Source organism: Giraffa tippelskirchi, chromosome 9, assembly GCF_054371585.1.
Source record: "Giraffa tippelskirchi isolate mGirTip1 chromosome 9, T2T-mGirTip1v1.2.pri, whole genome shotgun sequence".
NCBI classification, from domain to species: Eukaryota; Metazoa; Chordata; class Mammalia; order Artiodactyla; family Giraffidae; genus Giraffa; species Giraffa tippelskirchi.
The window spans coordinates 37,273,036-37,293,929 of record NC_137283.1 but is presented as its reverse complement, the minus strand read 5'-3'; the positions used below and the strand labels follow the sequence as shown (position 1 = coordinate 37,293,929).

General features: G+C 39.1%; 1 protein-coding gene across 26 annotated transcripts in view; it reads right to left on the bottom strand.

The window, feature by feature from the left end:
• CADPS (calcium dependent secretion activator) overlaps positions 1 to 20,894 on the bottom strand; it is an 807,294-nt gene that overhangs the window by 106,620 nt on the left and 679,780 nt on the right. For 9 of the 26 annotated variants that reach the window (XM_081524505.1, XM_081524515.1, XM_081524509.1 and 6 more), the window contains exons 15-19: positions 17,520 to 17,621; positions 16,235 to 16,298; positions 15,722 to 15,845; positions 15,525 to 15,538; positions 3,910 to 3,916 (exon numbers count right to left, since the gene is read on the bottom strand). In XM_081524505.1, the coding sequence (XP_081380631.1) occupies positions 3,910 to 3,916; positions 15,525 to 15,538; positions 15,722 to 15,845; positions 16,235 to 16,298; positions 17,520 to 17,621 (311 nt within the window). Of the gene's footprint in view, positions 1 to 2,479; positions 2,573 to 3,909; positions 3,917 to 12,418; positions 12,437 to 13,306; positions 13,376 to 15,524; positions 15,539 to 15,721; positions 15,846 to 16,234; positions 16,299 to 17,519; positions 17,622 to 20,894 lie in introns of all 26 variants that reach the window. The other 17 variants (XM_081524496.1, XM_081524502.1, XM_081524507.1 and 14 more) reach the window with 5 other exon arrangements.

Here is a 20,894-nt window from a genome sequence, read left to right as displayed (position 1 = left end):
ATTGGACTTAAGAACAAACTGAACCCTGGTTTCCAAATTCTGGTTTTCGTTTTGTCCTTTATAGAGCTAAATTCATGAATGTTTGGGAATGTTATTATGTTACAAAGAACTGTAGTTTTTTTCCTACTGGGGTGAGGCAAAGAGTAATATTTGAAACAAAGAGTTCCTAAGCCAATGAAATGGCCTGAATTCAACCAGTCTAAACTCACAGGTGAACTTGTAGTTTGTGCTTAGACCCCTTCAAATCTTGAAGCCTGAGTCATCTATAGCCCATGGTGTATAATAGCAATTAGGATCCTTTAGCACAATTCCACAAGGAGGGTATCCATGTGCACAAAAGGACTGCTGAAAGTTATTTCAATCTCCTCATCTGAAGCAGATACGTTTTGACTTCAGGGTTTTACTTGCCAGAGAAGGTAACTCAGTACTTCACAGGAAGGGCTGGTGCGCTGTTGGTGGTTTGGTTGTGTGTGTTTGTCGGGGGAGTGGCAAACAAAATGGTAGGAGGTGGCTAATTTAAAAAGAAGAGAAACAAGCAGTTTCTCATAATATTTTCCTAATTTTTTGTACATTTGTTATATAGGTGATGAACATGGAAGATGATTAATAATGTAGGATTTAACAATAAGAAAGAAAAATTCTGTGAAACACTATGTAAAAGGAGTGGTCCAGCCAATGGGAACTATGAATGATGGATGAGGTTGGTCAGATAACTGAGGTAATGCAAGTTTCACTCTAATAAGGCCTGATGACTGGTGTGAAAACGAACTTTCTGGAATCAGGCCAACAGAATGCTCCGTTGTCTCTGCCAGGTTCAGGCGGAAGTGTGGCTGCATAGAAGGTGGGGGCTTGAAGGTGGGAACTGTGGGGAAATAAATCTGCAGATTAGGCAGAGAATCTCTACCACCCAGATAAGGAGATGTACACAGCTCAGGGGCTGACAGCTCACTGCCTGGTCCACAGCAATAATACCTGGAGAAAGACTGAGTGACGGGTTTGATGCCTGTGCTTCTGGGGTGCCTGGTCTGTTTGTAATTTCACAAATGGACTATCATAATTTCATTAGTAGACTTTCAGGCATTTCTAACAAACATACTGTGTATATATGTTGAGGTAATATGTGTAGAGTGAGGTATTTGCATTTTGATAGTAAACATGCACAGGCTACTTTTTCGTTAGTTGATATTCACATTTACACATCAATTTGCAAATTCCTCATCCTATGCTTATTACCTATTTGACACATACACCCACATACACACATCACACACTTACATACATTTTCTAGTAACCAAACAAGCCTGCACGTTAATACAAATCTGCAGGAAATCCCACTTGGGGCACATCTTTGAAATCTCTTACTTACAAAATAGAGAATACTATCCTTTTGGGCGGAACACTTATCGAATCTAGGGAAATTCTAGATGTCCATGACACACGATGCAGTAATGGAAATCATTCCATCAATATTTTTATGTACTTTTATTCCGAAGATGTAAATGATTTTTGTGTTGGGAGAAATCCAAGATGCATAAGCTAGGACCACCTGAAGATTTGTTTTAATATGCAGTGCTCTGAGATTGACTACCATATATATCAATAGATACACATAAAGTGTACATGTGCACACAATCTTCCCGTGAGTGTGTACACTTGTATGCAAATATGTGTATGCCTGTTGTATATATACAGACAGTATGTTTAATAAAATCTTTTGCAATTTTGCTTTAACCTGCAACCATTTCATGTAAGTAGGTTAAGTATGCTTGAATCTAGAATATTTGATCTTTCAATGAACCCATGTAGCCAGACTTTCATTTATTATTAATTAGCTGCAATTCCATTATCTGTAGATCAAGCTACTATATTGAGACATGACTTTATTTTCCTCTTATTTGCATTGTTGACTCACTAGTTAGTGAAAATGGTACTAAAATCAACTTGTTTAAGATGTTGTCTTTAAAGAAAATATTGTGCAAAATCCTGTAGCCCCTCTTCCATCCCCCCAACAGAAATCAAGGAGAAATTTGTGCTTAGAAATGATTTTTTTTGGGGGGTCATGTCTGCTGTCTGCAATATCTGGAAACATACTGCAATATTCCTATCCCCCAATCTTGTACTAGCTGGAGCACTGACAAAGGGGAACTAAAAATACAACATACTTAGTAAACATTTCATACAACAGAATCGAAGCTCATAACAGAGAAAAAAAATCATCATGCAAAATGTTATGCAACAATGTTATTTTGTGCTGACACTGAGATTTGAAAATGTTGCATATGTCAGACAGAGCTAGACAAAAAAAATGTGGACATTTGGAAATAATGCTCTCTTTTCAAGTCTCTCAAAACCTACGGTGTCAAACTTAAGAGCCTGAGCCTCAGGTTAGTATGCTAAATAAAATTTCCAGAGAAATGAACAGAAAAGCAAACTAAACTAGAAAGCTGTCGCATAAAGGAAACGTAAACGTTTACAGTACTTGGTTTTGGCCTAGGCATGCCTTTGAGCCTCTGATATAACATGCTGGTCTGCGTTTGGGTGGGTGGAGGAGGCCCAGGAGGTGGCGGGGGAGCTGCTCGGGTAGGTGAGGAGAGACGGTTAAAAAAAAAAAAAGTCAAGAGACAAAGTGATTATCACAAAGGTGACAAGTAAGATGACAAACTCTGAAAAGAACAACCAAACAAGCAAAAATGATCACACACGAATGGAGAGCTGCTGCTTTCCTGGCGTGACTGCAGCGTTACAGAGGTGTGACACTGCCTGACGAGGGACGAGACTCTTACCACCGTACTGAGACACTCAGAGGCGGAATGCCTTCATCCGGATGGGGACACATGGATGATGGTGGCAGTACCACTGACCGAAAGAAGATAGACTTTTTGTACAGTAAAGCACACCTAAATGTTAACAGCTGCTTCCTCCTTCCAGATGACCAGAAATAGCACTTGATGTCAACAGAGTTGGGGGATATGACTTCTCATCCTCACAAGGCTAATTAGTTTCCTATGGAGCCTTCTCCCCTCTACGTAAGCCTCTCCAGGCTTCAGCTTCCTCCTCTATAAACTGAGAATATTAACATCTTCTTTTTGTATACCCTGAGGGGTTGGCGAGAACAGCAAAGAAAACAATGCATGGGATGGATCTCTGTAAAGCTTCAGGTGCCTACAAATCTTCACTGTTATCTCCCACGTGGTGAGAAGGCAGGAATTAATTGCTTTGCAAAAGCAGATGAAGGGCCATTATTAGTTCAATTGAGTTGGGGAATATTCTTGCTCCCTTTGTGGAATTTCAACATGTCAAAATCTGTCATTTTTTGGGGAAAAAAAATGTGTGGTATCTGATTGTTTCCAGCTCATTTAATTATTTTCAATTTGGAATTCTCATGGCTTTTATATTGTGGGTTGAATCATATATAAAAACTTGCCAGCTTATCAAATATGTTACTTGCTATTCCAAATGTTAGAATACGGTAATCAGCACTTGACCCATCTGTCATGTGGTTTACAATATCAGCACAGCAAACATCCTATAACAATAGTCTCTCCTTCAACACAGGCACAGAGCACTATCAGCTTCTGCTATTCTCTCTCTTTAATGAGTGTCTCATTAACCTTGGACCTGGTCCTTTCTAATGGTTTTCATTTATAAAGCAAGCTGTATGGTGAGGGGGACATACTACATTGCCAAGTCTGCTTCTTGGTTTGCTTGAATTTTTCAATTGGGAAAATGAATTTTACTGCAGGCTTATAGGAAATGGAATTCTAGCAGCAATAATAAAAAATAAAAGAAATAAGGATAAATATAATATCCTGGAAAAACCATCTCTTAAAAGCAAAAGTTGATATCATCCTTTTCTTGAGGGATAGCCTCAATGTTTGAAATGAAGGACTAAAAAAAAATTCTATTCACCAGTCTCCTCTTATTTAAATCTTTTGTTTGGGAAAGATTGTATGTAAATAGACTTTTTAAAAAAATCAGTTTTAAATGACAGCTATATAAAGGAAGGCAATTACTAATCTCTTCTTTATAAAAAGGAATTCTATATTTTATGTCTTGTTAAAATCTGCTTTTCCATCTACAGCGGGGCACAAAGTTGGGAGTATTTCTGGTAACGCCTCTTTGGGTTCTCTGAATGAATGTGTATTACCTGAGTGTGCAATTCTTAGGGAAACTCCTCACTTATTCTTCCCCAGATAACAGAACCTGTGTAAACCACTTCCTAAGTCACTTTATAGAACAATGAAATGCCCCAGGGCGGATCCGTAACCGGCAAGGCAGCAGATACATATTTCAGCTCAATGGGTCTCAATGAAAATTCGTAAAGGGATTCCCTCCTGCCAACTGTCTGTCCAGAATTCTGACAGTGAGGTTTGCCACCATAGAAAAACAAGCTCCCTATTTTTTCCCCCTCACAGAGCAAAACAAAAACATCATACCTTGGTTTCCAACTTCATTTACCCAATTACCATTGCTCATGTTTACACAATTAAATCTGCTTGGCTTCCAGAGAGGGAGTTAAATGTGACTGCAGAATAATAAAAAAAGAGAATTCCTCTGCAGGCTCAGCTAAGCAAAGGAAGAGAGGCATCCAGGAGTGAGAGATTCTCCAATAGCCCTTAAATAACCTGACCAGTTCTGACTCCAGCAAGCCAGTTAATTGCCAGTCCCAGAAACATCATATGAGAAATGGATATGGTTGATGGAAAGCACGCTTAAAACCAATTTCCAACCTCTTTACGTTGTGCTTAAGATGCCAGTGTTTGTATTACGTTATTACTGAAAAAGCTATCCTGGAGCAATTCACTAGGATTTGGGGGTAGGGATGGATAAAAGCTAGAGTGGGAAGAGAAAGCCAAACATATAGCCACAACATGCTTCCCAGAATACTCTGCCTACCCAAAACAATGGCTCCATGGACCACACATTTCAAACAGGGTCATAATTCAATATAACTTCTTCAGTGGGGCAGGTCATCACGTATACTTGATCCCCTGTATCTTCATCACTCCCTTTCAGAAGATTCCTTCTTTAGGGCAATATAAAGTCTATGCTACTAAAGACCAGTAGATGAGTCACGAATTGTTTACTCTTTTTATTAAAGCCATTTCTGACTTCTCCCCATAAGGACACGGGTGGCGTGGCCTGTCCAATCTACCTCTACTGTGTCTCTTGATTTTACCTCCCACTGTATGAGATCATGTGGCTATACTCTTGCTGACAGAGTAGATGTTCAACTCATGTCTCATCATCTCCACCTCAACGGTTGCTATAAAAGACTCCAAATCAGCCTTTAGTTCCTTCCCTCCTCTGTAGTTCATTGCTCACGCAGAATTCATAGTGATCTTCATACAGCACACATCTGAACCTATTATACTCTTGCTCAAAAGCCTTTAAGAGACTCCCTACCGCGCCTCCCCTCCAGCCCCAAGAGTTACACCTTCATAACAAAGACTCAACTCTCCTGTTGATACCTCTACTTGAGCTGTTATGGTCCTTGACTAATAGCCAATGATATGCATGTTTGTCTTTCCCTGTATCCAGTGAATTCTGTATTTCTAGGGACTAGTACAGTACCTGGTCCAGAGCAGGAAATCCTCAGTGGATCCAGCCCAATGGTGTGCTTTCATGGAAAACCAAATATTCTCTGGTTGCAATATGCACAAAAATTATATGGGCAACTTTCATCTCTTAGCCAAAGCCCCTGGTTATGGAGCAAATGCATATAGCTGAACTGCTGAATAGTAAACATTGTAACTTCTACTTGCAAACCAGAGAACAACTTCAGGTGTTTTAATGCAATGAAAAATGATTTAAGATAATGAAAAATCTTTGTATTCAAATTAAAATATATTATAGCCACAAGAAAGAAATAATGCTATTAAGATATATATATATATACACACACACACACAAAGATATATATAGATATATAGACACACACACACACACATACATATATATAAATTTTTTTTCTCCAATTTGGTATCTTTGTATCCAAGGTCAGGCTTGTCCTCAAGACTGAGCTGTTGTATCTAAGAAAAGTAAACTTAATTCTGGAGAGACACAGTAGTAGACATCTGCTATTCTTGTATGTGCAGTTGCCTTGCTTAGAATTGCCTCTTTTCCACTCTATGCGGCTTTAGTGGGAATGTCAAGCAATGAATCCTAAATAGGAGCAGCCATGTGAGCCAAGCCAGGGCAACCATAATACCCCACATCATCATGGGTATTATGATTGGCTCAGGGACTAACATGTGGCCCAAGCCTGGCCAATAAGAGTGTTCTCTGGAACTGTATACAGTTTCATAGAGAGGAAACCTCTTTTTTTCTTGCACCTCAGCATCTGGGATAAAAACCTGGTGCTATCTGTGGCTATTTTGCCCCCAACCCCTGCTATCATGACAGTCACATTAAAGAAGACTGTCAGCAGCTGGAGAGATCAAGACACACTAAAAGCCTTTATTTCTAAGTCCAATCCCTCCATGCATTTCCTAGCTACAGAGGCCAAAAATGACCTTTTCTTGCTTAAGCTATTTACGGTGGTGGTGGTTGTTTTCGAACACTTGCTCTAGTAAGAATACTTATTTAATAGTACTATTAAATATTCACCCAGTCCCCAAATAAACTTTCACTTATATGGTTGTGGGTGCTCTAGGACAGACTCTGGGACATCTGGATGGATGACGAGTAGGCCTTCAACAAGGCCAAGAAACATCCCAGGCAGTTCTCTGGGAATCGGCCCCAGGGGTCCACCACACCCTCCTCCGCCATGCATCAAGGACCCCAGCCCAGGTGAAATCCCCGTGTATGGCACTCCTGCAGCATTCTGCATCTCTCTCTACAACAGAGTCTCCAGATGAAATCACTTGTTTTACCGCCTGTCCTCTCCCTGAGAAGTTTACTGGGAGCTGCCTGAGAGCAAGGGGCCTGGGCTGCTTTTTCTCATGGCTCCTTTCCCTGGTGCCTGACCCGGCTCCTGGAACTCAGTGGGTATTTAACATACGTGGAACTATATTGCAACATTTTCTTTTGAAATTGATGATAAAGAGATAAATCGGCTGCTTCCTATAGTCCACTGACATTCAAACCGCAGCTCTTGCCTCAGCGGCTTCATCATCAGTGTGTTAGAAATGCAGATTTCCATGCCCCGCTCTAGACCCACCAAATCAGAATGTGTGTTTTAACGAGATCCCCAGAGATTTGTATAAAGATTAAATTTTGAGAAGCACTGCTTTCTATTCCAGTTCTGAAATCAAATAATATGTCTATATTGTACATTTGGATTTGGGCGTTTCCTTTTAAATAATAATACATCAATAATGACATAATTTTATATTTATGTTTACAATAACATATATAAAACTTTGTCTCTATAGATAGATAGTAATGAGGGCTTATTATGTACCAGGCACTGTATTAAGAGCTCTGTTGGAAATATATGTTTTAATCTTTGCAACAACCCTTTGAGAGAAGGAAACATTATTATCCCCTTTTACAGAAAACAAAGGGGCTTCCCAAGTGGTGCTAGTGGTAAAGAATCTGCCTGCCAATGCAGGAGGCATAAGAGAGACGCAGGTTTGATTCCTTGGTTGGGAAGATACCTGGTGGAGGAAATGGCAACCCACTCCAGTATTCTTGACTGGAGAATCCCACAGATGGAGAAGCCTGGTGGGCTATGGTCCACAGAGTCACAAGAGTTGGACATGACTAAAGCAACTTAGTACGCATGCACAGGAAACAAAAGTGAGGCTTAAATAGGTTAAAAACTAATTGGAGCCAAGACTGTTATGTACATTTTTGACATAACAGATCCTGAGTGTTCAGGCTGGTCCTGGGAGACTGTTTTCTTGGAGCTATGCATTTAGGATTCTGGTATGTGGACTCTGGAATCCCTCAACTGTCACACTAGAAACCAGTTGCTAGATCGTGAGTGGGGACAGTATCTCTTGGCTGAAAGACACGGCAGCCTGGTGGTGGGAGAGGTCAGTGTGCAGGTGGGTGAAGGTCCTAAAGAGTGTGCAGGACCCCAGACAAGAGTTGCTCGCTTGCCCATCTTATTTTGAAACTGGCTTCTTTTCTCTATGCCTTGGTCTCCCCATCTGTCAAATGGTGGTTTGGGATTAAGTGATTGAAAAACCTCTTCTAATTTTATCACTAACAATCACAAGTCTTTCATAGTATAGAGGTTGAAAGTGTGGGCTTGGAATTAGGTTCATGTTCAAATTCTGTCTTTACAACTAACCAGCTTTGTGCCCTTGGGCAAGTTACTTAACATCTCTCTGTTTCATATCTCTGCATTTCTACAGGCAACAGTGATTTTTTATTTCATGGAGTGTAAGAGGCACATTTTAACATTTCTGAAATTGGATGCATCTTACATTTGATGGTGTGTCACAATTTAGTTGGCAGCATTATTTTATTCTTAGGATTACATAAATTAATAGTACATCTTATAATTGACGGCTTTTAGATTTCAATGAAATATGGCAACAAAATACTTATAGAATTGTTGTGAAAATTAAATGAGATATGCATGTATCTACTTAGCACATACTAAATTCTCAATAAATGACAGTTGTTATCGTGATCGGCAGCATGTCTTTTTGTTCTGGGAGAAGAGATGTCAGTTTCATATTTATTGATTCATGGCATATTTTTAACACATCCTCTCTTCCTCTAGGATCTTCCTTGGTGAGAGTGTTTGAAACATGTTTCTCCCTGCCCTCCTCACTTTTCATAAAGTATGGATGAGATACTAGTCTACAGGATAATTCTGGCTTGGAAATCCTGGTTTATGTATCACTGAAACAAGAAAGATGAAAAGATAAACATGTACTCCCCAGTGTTTAAGACGGCAGGTGTTAGACAGGCCTTGTTTTAGGAGTTTAGGATGGCCTAGATCTCGCTGAGATTGGATTTACCCTCACTGGTCTCTTGGGTGAGTGGCTCCACGCTGTGTGCCATTGAGTGTCACAAGCTTGCTTGTCTCTTTTTTTCTTCTTCAACTGGACTCAGACCTATAAGACTTAATGGAGACAGAGAAAGATACGGAACCTCACTACTACAGAATCTGCCTGAAAGTCCTTTGGATAAATTTAACTTGCTTTAGAAGGTTTCTGTCATTTGGGAAGAAAAGAAAAATCCTCAGTTCTCTCACAATCTCAGGGGATCTCACTGCCCTCAGGAAGACTTCACAGGGGAAAGATTTTGGCAATGATCTGGGCCCAGAAGACTGTTCTGACTTTGGTGTTTTTCCTGAAATAAAAGTTGTGAGTAATTTTGAATTTATCCACTGAGTGAAAGGGTATTATCCAATTGCTATCATGCTGGCTGGAAAGGCTGAATGGAGGAAAGAGACCCCTCCCTAACAATGAAAGAAAAAAAATAAAAGCGTGGTGTTTGAATTTAGAATGATGTGGGTTCAAATCCTGCTGAAGAGTGTCATTTATCCTTTCCAAATCTCGGCCTGCTCATCTGTAATAAGGGTAGTAATGAAACCTTCTCGATGGGACTAAGGAACAAATGAATCAGATCCTTCTTATTAAGTCCTTAGCACAGTGCTCGGGCCCATGGGTAAGCTGTCTGTCTGTCTGTCTGTCTATAGATCTATTTTGCAAATCCTTGCTGTATTTGAAGGAAAAATTATGCAAGTATTTAGCCAAGAACTGAGGCAAACCAGCAATAGGGGTGTAGACTTTCTCAGAGATTTTCTGGGTTCAGAACATGTGACGGTTTAAATGGAAATGTATTTAAAATAATAGAATTCATTTGCAGGAGTCACAGCTTTTCTTTCATAGAGTAACAGCCTTTTACATCCCTTTTTTTTTTTTTTGAGATACTGTAATTAAACTGAACATGCAATTTCTAATAATGCTCCCAGACAGAAAACATAAGTCCACCAAAATGCCATCTGTAGAGTCCCAGAGCCTTGCAAAGCACAGTTTGACCGCAGGCTTCAGCAGCTGTCTGTTTGCACCTCGATTTTTGTATGGATAACTCCAGTTGTGCCTGGCTACCTCCACACAGTTAGTTTTGCACACCTATCCATGTATTCACGCTTTGTTCCCTCTAAGGGAACTGAAAAGGTAGGGGGAGGGTAAAAATAAAAGATGTAAAGATCAGGAAAGAAGTGATTATGGTTTTGATTACAGCTGAAATCTACTTTGCCTAGAAGGGGCCTTGGATGTACCAAGCTTCAAACCCAACTCTGCTTTGATCTTAACTTTTAGGTCCACTTTTACCTTCTCCCTCGTCCTCAATCTTTTTTCTCTATCTCTGCTGGTATCGTTTTTCTGGAGTGCAAATCACCAAGCTGCCCTCTTGCTTAAAGAGCCTATTGGCTCTCTGTCACCTTTGGATGGGAGGCATGTGGAATTTTTCTTGTGAAAACTGTCTACAAAAATTGGTACAGATTCCAGGTGAAGAACCCATGGACCATGAGAGACCATCTGAACTCTGTATTATGAAGGTACAGTTCAGTTCAGTCGCTCAGTCGTGTCCGACTCTTTGCGACCCCATGAATTGCAGCATGCCAGACCTCTCTGTTCATCACCAACTCCCAGAGTCTACCCAAACCCATGTCCATCGAGTCGGTGATGCCATCCAACCATCTCATCCTCTGTCGTCCCCTTCTCCTCCCGCCCCCAATCCTACCCAGCATTAGGGTCTTTTCCAATGAGTCAACCCTTTGCATGAGGTGGCCAAAGTATTGGAGTTTCAGCTTCAACATCAGACCTTCCAATGAACACCCAGGATTGATCTCTTTTAGGATGGATTGATTGGATCTCCTTGCAGTCCAAGGGACTCTCAAGAGTCTTCTCCAACACCACAGTTCAAAAGCATCAATTCTTCGGCGCTCAGCTTTCTTCACCGTCCAACTCTCACATCCATACATGAAGGTACAGAGAGATCTTATCTGCTGCCTCTGTTGCCATCATTGGCGCCCACTCCTGCTGTCATTTCAGCTTGTTGTACAACCACACTGAGTGACAGAGTAGTTCAGAGTATGGCCTCTGCCTGGCCTCAGACTCTGACTCTGCACTTAGGCTTCTAGGAACATGTTATTTAACCTCTGTGTACCTTAGTTTGCTCATTTCTAATATGGGAATAATAGTAGTAGCTATCTCCTAAGAGATTTTGAGGTTTAAATTAATGAATACATATAAATTACTTAAGAGTCAGAGCTGGCATGTAATACACACTAAATAAGCTTTAGCTATTTTTATTAATGCTATGGTTTTATGTATTTGCACATATTACTCTCTTTAGCTAGGATGCCTCTCCACTTGCCCATCCCATCTCCTTTTCACTGATTCTATTTCATCTTTCAAGATGCAGTTCAAACGTGCCATCCCTGCCAACACTTCTATGGCTTTCCAACAATGCCCTCTTACACACAACTCTACCCATTAGTGTTGCTGAGTACAGAATTTGTAATTTACCTTTAATTACCCATTGACACATATGCTCTATGAGGGTATCAGCTGTTTCTTCTTGTTTACACAGTCCCTGGTTTTACCACTGTACCTGGCACATGGCAGGCTCCCACTAAGCACCTGTCGAATGAATGAATGAATGAATGAGTGAATGGATAAATGAACATCTTCCCTTTCAGGGAGAGAAAAGCTTGTATGCCTTGAACATAGGTTTGTGAGTGTTCAAATACTTATTACTAGCCTAGTGCTTGGCATATGCTCAAAAATGCTTTCTGAATTGATCTGAAACACATTCAACTTTACTCAAATGATAATTATCTTTTTGGAGAAGTCTTTAGACCTGAAAACCATGATCCATGCTATATATTTGTTCAAGCTTTCCTCACAATAGAGTCAGAAGTTTGGAGACCAAATAAGAAGAAAACTGCCATAGCCGGAAAACTTTTACGGGCTTTCCTCTCATGAAACTTCCAGCAACGGCCCCCGTTTAGCCACCTGTGTGTGCATCCTGCCCTATCACATGGTACATACAAGAACAACACGGAGACGACTGCTGTCTGCCTTGGCTGATAAACATTCATCAAAGAACACAAACTTCTCAATAGAGCAGAAAACAGGAAAAAGAAATGAAAAACAAAAAGAAAGATTAGTTTGCTTCAGTCACTTTAAAAAGAAAAAAAGTACATGAGGCCAAATCACTGGAGTCCTTGAAACCAAAGATGAAATGAAGCTCCACAGCAAACCATAGTTCTGTCCCTTCGAAGCTTATGCCTTTACAGAAAGTCTGCTCTACAGAGGTCAACATCTCGTGGGCAAGAGATATAGTGAGACAGCACAAATTAACTCCTTAAGTATCATTGCAACTCCACATCAGTCTTTGGGAGTACATACATTAAGGAGCTATTAAGAAACAAAAACAGAAACAAAAACTAAATATAACTCAACAGTCCTGGTAGTTTATAATGCATATACAATGGGTTCACCTGCGTCCTTTTGATTCTCTATTTGAAAGAGAAAGCACAACAAGGAGAGAAGAGAGAGAGAAACAAGAACACATATGCAGGATTAATGAGCAAGTGAACCAAAATGCCCCCCACTTATGTGTGATACATGATATTGGAAAGAAAAAGTTGCCCTTGAGTTCCCACTGCCCGGAAGTGTGGGGGCCAGCAAAAAAAGGCTCCTTCACAGAGGTGAAAAATGCTGCACAAATAGAAAATTAGTGAAATTAAGTTTTAATGTGAAATCAAGCTATGAAACATACATGAACTCTCCAAGTGACAATTAAGTCATATGTTCTAGTCAGAGCTTAGAGGACGAGGACAAGTCCAAATCTTCAGAAAGAACAAGGAAAAGCTTCCCAGCTTGCGCGAGAACAGACAGGAGGCATATAAGAGCTCATTTTACATAGAAGGGACCACTTGTGCGATCTTCTACCCACAACAGTTTGACATCCTAAACACAGAAAAGAAAGCACAGTTTTGCCCCACCTGTCCTTTTCCTTACACCTAACACATGGCTCCCCACCTAGCTGCTATCTTTTGATTGTGTACCAGTGACAAGCACTTTACAAATTGGGGTTACACACAAGCAAAGTAAAAATGCATTCAGGTCACAGACAGAGAATAACTAAAAAACTTACAGACAAATCTGAGTTTATCACAAACAAATGGCTTAATTGTCTAACCTGTGTTAGGCTGATAAAAAGTGACTGGACTTCTCACACTGGGTTTCACAGACAGAATCAACAGACAAGCCAATGCTAAAAAACTTGAAGCAAGGAGAGTGAGTTGATTTGGATCTCGATTTTCTTGAAATAATGAAAACAGAAAGAGTGAAGACAGCATGGCGAGGAGGTGGTAGGTACTCACGAATGGTTAAATCCATCACTTGGGAGGCCAAGCAGAAGACAGGATGCTCATACATTTCTCTCTTTTTCCCTATAAAAGAGGATTTGGGCATGCAAGAGGCTTAGGTCAGAGGTCAAGAGGTTAAAGGTCATAGGTTAGAGGAAAACGTTACATTAGCTCAAAGGAAAATAGCCACAGAATATTTTGGGATAAACACAGGATAAAAGAAAAAAGGAGTATCAAAATTGGAGATCTACTGGATTAACCATTCAGCATGCCGTGAGTCACGAGAGAGATTGTGACCATGATTTTACACGTCTCTTTAGAATTATTTGCAAGAATACAATGACCGAAAACATCATGAATAAAGGGAAACAGAATTTCATTGATTGAAGGCTCCAAGATACTAAGGATTTCAGACTTTAGTATCTAAGGCTCTTGAGGTATTTCTTCATAAACATAGTCTCCAGCAATATTACTATAACTTCTTTCCAACATTCTCAGGGAACTAAGCTATTAATGGTCACAGAGAAGCTCAAATGTCAAGATTTCTTTTCTGGGGGTAGGATCAGAACCTTGTAAAAGAAAGTTGACTGGTAATAATATCTTTAAAGCTGCCATGTCTCAGCCTATGGTGGACTATGTTCATGAAAGAAAACCTGATACATGCAGCCAGAGGATGTTGGGTTGTCTGAATTAACAATCCCAGCATGCTTTGAAATTGGCGTCACAGCCACTTTTGCAGAGGTAACGTCAAAAAGTGGCTGAGCCAATCACGGACAAGGAAGGAGAGAAGCGGAAGAGAGCAGGTAGTGTGGAATGAGGTACTTCTCTGACAAGAGAGTTGGAAAAAAAAGATTGATTTCTTCAAAGAATCCCCAGACCTAAAAGTCACAGTGCAAAAGATAATTAACACAACCAAGAAGAATTGAGGCACAAAAGGAAATTACAGACCAGCTGATCTACTTTGGAAACGAATGCATTTTTACTTACAGATCTTAAAGTTTGTTTTTGTATATATTTATCTGAAAGAAGAGAGCAGATCTTACCAAAAGACTAGTCATAGCTAGACCAAGACCTACGTACGAGTCAGCGGACATGGCAACCGAACGTTTCTTGATCCCATCCCATCTCTGGCCTGGCCTAGAATTACTAGGTCCCCAGTTGACTTTAACAAATACAACCAATCATTATGTCCTGGCAAGGTAAATGCTGGAATCATTATTTGCTAATATAGCCCTTTAACAATCTACTTGTTCCTCTATTTTTGTCACTCATTACCAAGTCAAGAGTTGATAAACATCCTTTTAGTGCCCAATTCTTAAGTGTTTCTCCCTGGATGCATAACAACGAATTCATTACCACTGGTACACAATTTGCATTGTCAGACAGACAAAACTGAGAGAGGGAGGACATGGAATGTACAGAACACTGCAAATTTGACATGAGCTTAACCTAATTCTCTAAGGAAACAAGAACTTTGGCAGGGTAAGTGATGGGGCTTTAGTCGTTAATTAGATCTCTCTCTTTTTTTTTTTCCAGTCATGTCCTGAAGGCAGACAATGAGTATTTGCTGGATTGACTGGGTGTTTCACAAGGGAGAGAACATCGGATTCCAGAATGCGGACACACTGAGTTTTGCACACAGAACTTCCACATTTATACACTTACACCACGGGTCAAGTTGGGTGTGGTTTTCAAATCACCCTATAGCAGCCAACAGGGTAACAATGAAAAGTAATTAATACCTTTGCAAACAAACAGGTCCCAAAGAACCATATCTTCTCAAGTAGGGTGGACTCAAAGTGCCTTTGGACGATTACTTGGTCATTAGTGACCACATCCCTAAAACCTGAAAGGGGAGTGATAACAACCATCCTAGGTTTGGAGCAACAAGATTGAACAAGATCTATAACAAACCAGGAGCCATCAGAGACAGTGGAACACTAACCTGCCATCAAGTTTGAAAAACTACCAAGAGACAAGATATGTTCAAGGGGCAAGAAAGAGTTAAGCAAAATCTTGATGTTGCTTTATTCAATTCTTGTTTTACTTCCAATGCAATCAACAGTGGACAACAAATTGTTCAGTTTTCTTCTGTTTAAAGAAGGTAGCCATCCTACAGAGCTCTTTCATAGAAAAACATTAGCCACAGAGCAAAGTTAGGGCCATCACCAACTCTTGGAAGGATTTTAGTTGTCCTATAACATCTTATATTAAACATCCTTTCTACAAAGACTGTTTCCTGAGGCCCTGTTCTTGAACTCATTTATGTGGCCACAGCCAAGGAAGCTATCACATTTCAAGTGTTTTCAACTTTCAGCTTAAATACAGAGATGGGCCACCATTTTCTGGTGCCTGTCAGGAAAGAGAAAGACTTCCCAGGGAGGCATACCAAAATTTAAATTAAAAACTGGGGGTAGAAGGGGGCCTTACCTTCGATTTTGGCATACTCTGACAGTCGAGAATAGTTGACTAAAGCAGCTTGCTCTAGACATTTACGGATGACTGCTTTTACCTCCTCTTGTGGCACTGGGGTTACAATGTCTTTCATCAAGACCTACAGGTGGAAAAACAAGGTTCTTAAGATGGTTCAATGAAATGTGTCACCCATTTATACTTAAATAATTCAGTTTAAAATGAATTGTGAATGCCTCTTTGCAACTTAATATTGATCAAGCACCACTGTTAGAGACAAAATAAAAAATTTCAGTGCACAGTTAGGCTGTCAAAGCCTGTCCATGATTCATGGAAAGGTTAGGAGCATATCATCAATATATTTTAACTATTTGAGAGACTGGCAGTTTTCTCATATTTATTCTGATATTTGATGAACGGTAAAAAAAATCTTTTAAAAATGAGAAACTAGGTCATTCAACCACAATATTTCATCACAATGATGTTCATATCTCTGTGTACATGTCATCTGTCTTTTACTTTCATTCTTACCCTTTCCAAGAGTGAGAGGGTAGCTTTCAAAGCACCTTCAGGTCGACCAAATGGAAAGCAATACCTAAAACAGACAGAAAAATGTTCAGGTTGCCCGAATCAATTGCATTTTAGCATGAAATATGCTATAACTTGATTCCTATGGCAACTCTCTCTGAGGAACAGAGAATGCTTTTTATTTTGTCACGTTGTGTTATGTTAATCTGAATTCACACCATATATGTGTGTATATAATGTATATATATGTGTATGTGTGAATAATGACTAAAGAGAGACTCTGCAAATGTCTGCAACAGAAAAGAATATTTCCAGTGATGACATAAGGTTCTGTTTAGATTTCTATTGTGAAGGAGAACCCTTTGTTAGCTCAATTGTAACTTTATATATAATTATTGAGACTGGCATTAAGAAGTAGTTTTAGTTGAAACAAGCTAAGCTTCAAACACACCTAAATCCCTAGAGGATTAAGATAGGAAATACAAGAGTATATTTTGAGCAAATTCATGATTCTGCTATTTGTCTTGCCTTGACTGTAGTTTTTAATTGATATTTGATCTTTTGTTACTGGCAATGTATCTGCATAGAGTGTACAACCAGTAAGGATTTATCCAAGGTTGTTTTTTTTTTTCAAATGTGCGTCACACAGAGATTTTATTTATCTTTGCTGCACCACCCGCTCTGTGGGATTTTAGTTCCCCAACCAGGGATTGAACCTGGGTCCACAGCAGTGAAAGCCTGCGTCTTAACCACTGTACCACAAGGGGAGTCCCTATCCAGGGGTTTTTTTGATGATACAGATAGCTCTAGTGACTATTTTGGGCAGTCGTAAGCCTTTCGAGACACTCTTCCTCACGGTACAAAGGGAGCAGGACAGCTTACACAAAGAGGGCTTTGTTCTTTTAGTGGAAATAAAATGAACTTAAGATTTCTAAGTCTCTTGAATATTAGCGAACTCTGTCTTGGTTGGCTTTTTAATTCGTTATTTCTTTTTAAGTTTTTTTTTTTTTTCTTAATTATAGCTGTTTTTCAACATTGTACTAGCATCAGGTGCACAGCAAAGTAGTTCAGTTTCATATATATATATTTTTTTTTTCAGATTCTTTTCACTTACAGGTTATTATAAATATTGAGCTTAGTTCTCCATGCTATACAATAAGTCCTCATTCAGCTGTTTTTAAATATCCAGTGTGTCTCTGATAGATTTATAGTTTTAGAAAATCAAGCCCTTAATTTGCCCCTCCCTGGACTCATCCTCCTAAAAAGCCCTTTAACCCCAGATCCTTACCTAAAATGTGTAATCTGATTTTCCAACAGAACTCGGAGCCTCTCCTTGATTTCTTCAAAACGTTCCTTTTCTTCAACAGTCACAGTTCCAATTCCATCAGGCCTGAAAGGAGACATGTCATGAGGTGATGGGAACCTCATATGCTGACACCATCAAATCAAATCTCTAGCAGGAGGAAACTGTCCATTTTAGAAGAACAACTACAGTGATCGATGTGACCTTAGGAGAAGTCCCGCTTCTTGGTGCTGGTGACTAGAGGGGATGGGGTACGCTGAGGTTATCATTTGGAGACATTTGCAGAACTGTCGCTCATTTATTGTGAAATGGTAAAATGCACAAAGTGGTGGCTTGCAGGTTAAAGCAGCTTCTAGATCTGTTCTGTTTGGATCACGGCTTCTGAAAATTATGAACTGCTTGCCAACATTTTTTTTTTTAATTAGGAAAGTTTTATAACACAATTCTCTTAGAAACTTGGAACAACTGGCATTAATTGGCAAGAGGCAGAAACAGCTTCTTCCATGGCTGTGGCAGGTCACTCTTCTAGTCCACATTTCTACTTTATGTTACCTGAATCTCTTGCAGGCACTTAGGTTTGAGACTCCTGAATTACATGCACAAACTCGTATGAAAACCAGGTGCCCTGTTAATGTCTATCTTTCCTAGAGCTCAATGCTGGTAAATGACTCAATTTCCATAGTTACAGATGTTCAGATTAATTTAACCACTTCTATAGTAACTAAAGAGCAAATTACAAGACAGTGTAGAAATTTTAAGACCTTTATGAAAGAAACTGAAGAAAACAGATGGAAATATCTTGTGTATATGGACTGGGAGATTTAATATTGTTAACATATCTATACTATTTAAGTCATCTATATATTTTATGCAATCTCTATCAAAATTCCAATGGAATTTTTGTTCACAGAAATCCTAAAATCTGTAAGGAACCACAGAAGCCCCAAATAACCAAAGCAGTTCTGAGAAGGCAGAACAAAGTCAGAGGCATCATGATTCCTGAGTTCAAACTATAAAACTGCAGTAATTAAAACAGTATGGTACTGGCATAAAAACATACATATAGACCAATGGATCAGAGTTGAGAGCTGAGAAATAAACCTTTGCACATTATGGTCAAATAATACTTGACAAGGGAGCCAAGCACAGTCAATGTGGAAAGGACAATTTCTTCAATAAATGGTGTTGGGAAACTGGATATTCACATACAAGAGAATGAAGTTGGGCCCTTATCTTAGAACACTGACAACAAAGAACTTGAAATGGACTAAAGACCTGAAACTGTCAAAATCCTAGAAGGAAATATAGATGAAAAGTTCCTTCATATTGGTCTTGGCAATGGTTTTCTTGAATATGACACCAAAACCGCAAACAACAAAAGCAAAACAGACAAGACAAAAAAGTGACACTTTAGCAAACTAAAAAGCTTGTCCATAGCAAAATGTATAGACAATCTATACAATGAAAGAAAATATTTGCAAACCATCTATGTGATAAGGGGTTACTATTCAAAATACAGAAGGGACTCATAAAAAAATAGCAAAGACCCCCAAATAATTTGATTAAAAATAGGCAGAGGACATAGACATTTTTCCAAAGAAGACATATAAATAGCCAGCAGGTACATGAAAAGATGCTCAACATCATTAACCAACAAGGAAATACAAATCAAAACTATAATGAACTATCACCCCACACCTGTCAGAATAGCTGTTCTCAAAACAAAAGACAACAAATAAATGCTGGTGAGTCTGTGGAGAAAAAGGAACCCTTGTGCGCTGCTGGTAGGAATGTAAACTGACACAGCCACTAAGAAAAACAGTATGGAGGTTTTTCAAAAATTGAAAATAAAACTGCCATGTGATCTAGTAATCCCATTTCTGGGTATATATCTGAAAAAAGGCAATCACTATCTTCAAGATACAACTGCACCTTGTATTAATTGCAGCATTATTTACAATAGCCAAGATAATAGACAACCTAAGTTGGGTACTGACAATATTATCGACACAGATGAATGGATAAAGGAAATGTGATATGTACAAAGTATAATATCATTCAGCCACAAAAAAGGAAATACTGCTTTTGTGACCACATGGATGGACCTTGAGGGCTTTATGCTAAGTGAAATAAATGAGACAGAGTAAGATATACAGTGATACATGTATGATAAACTTATGTAGTATCAAAAGAAGCTGGACTCAGAAATAGAGAGTAGAATGGTGGTTGCCAGGGTGGGGGAGTAAGTGAAATGGGGAAATGTTGGTCAAAGAGTAAAGCTATAAGAAGCTATAAGAAGAGTAAGTTTTGGGGATCTAATATATCCTATGGTGATTATAATGAACAGTACTGTATTACTTACTTGAAAGTGTTAAAGTATATTTTAAATGTTTCCAACACACACACAGAGACACACAGACACACACAGTAAGTATATGAGGGGGTGTAGGTGTTAATGAGCCTTATTTCAGTAATCATTTTAAAATGTATACATGTATCAAATCATCACATTGTACATCTTAAACTTACATCGTATATGTCAATATCTCAATAAAAGTAGAAAAAAGAACAAACCACATAGGCTATTTTTTGATCTTAGTGAACTGCTGCTCATTTAATAAAAAAGAATGACCCAGCATAAATAAGTGAATTTCAGTTTAGTCCCAGTATTCTCATGCTTCTGAATCACCAATAGGTTCACACACATTTTCCTTATTTCCTCTGGCCCATTCAAGTTGAGAATACAAAGGAAGGCTGCATATTTATAGCCCAAACTTATCTGTGCCAAATTAGACGTAGGATAATCTGACCCATTCAAAGTCTTCAGCTACCCAGATCTTGTAGTGACTTGTTTTGACTACTGGCTGAGCCAGTTTGCAGATTGGTGCGTCACCATGAAACTTCTATTGGAACATTCTTCAGTTTGCAAATGCAAGTCATCTTGAGACCAAACAAATGGTCTTATTTATAGGCCTTCTCAAGGATCCAGCAGAAGTTGGGAAAATCCTGTATACTAGACCAGTCTGACTGCACAAAAGACTTGGCAAATGACAGCAGTGTACCTCCTGTTAGGGGTTTATTGGTCAGCTTCCCTTCTTTTTAAGTACTAAAAACGCCCTATTTGAAAAGAGAAAAAACTTCCTCTCCCCCATTTTGTAGAAAATACCCTTAACAGTAAAATCATATACTGTGCATTTATTCACACCCTCCTGAACTTAAGTAAATGCAAAATGGTAAATATCAGGTAGGCAGTTTGAATCTATATATGTCCCCTTACTTTTAAATTTTCAGAAAAATCTCAAATGTTAATTTATGAAATTTATTAAAAAATTTTTTTTAAAACGTGAAATGCCCACAAAT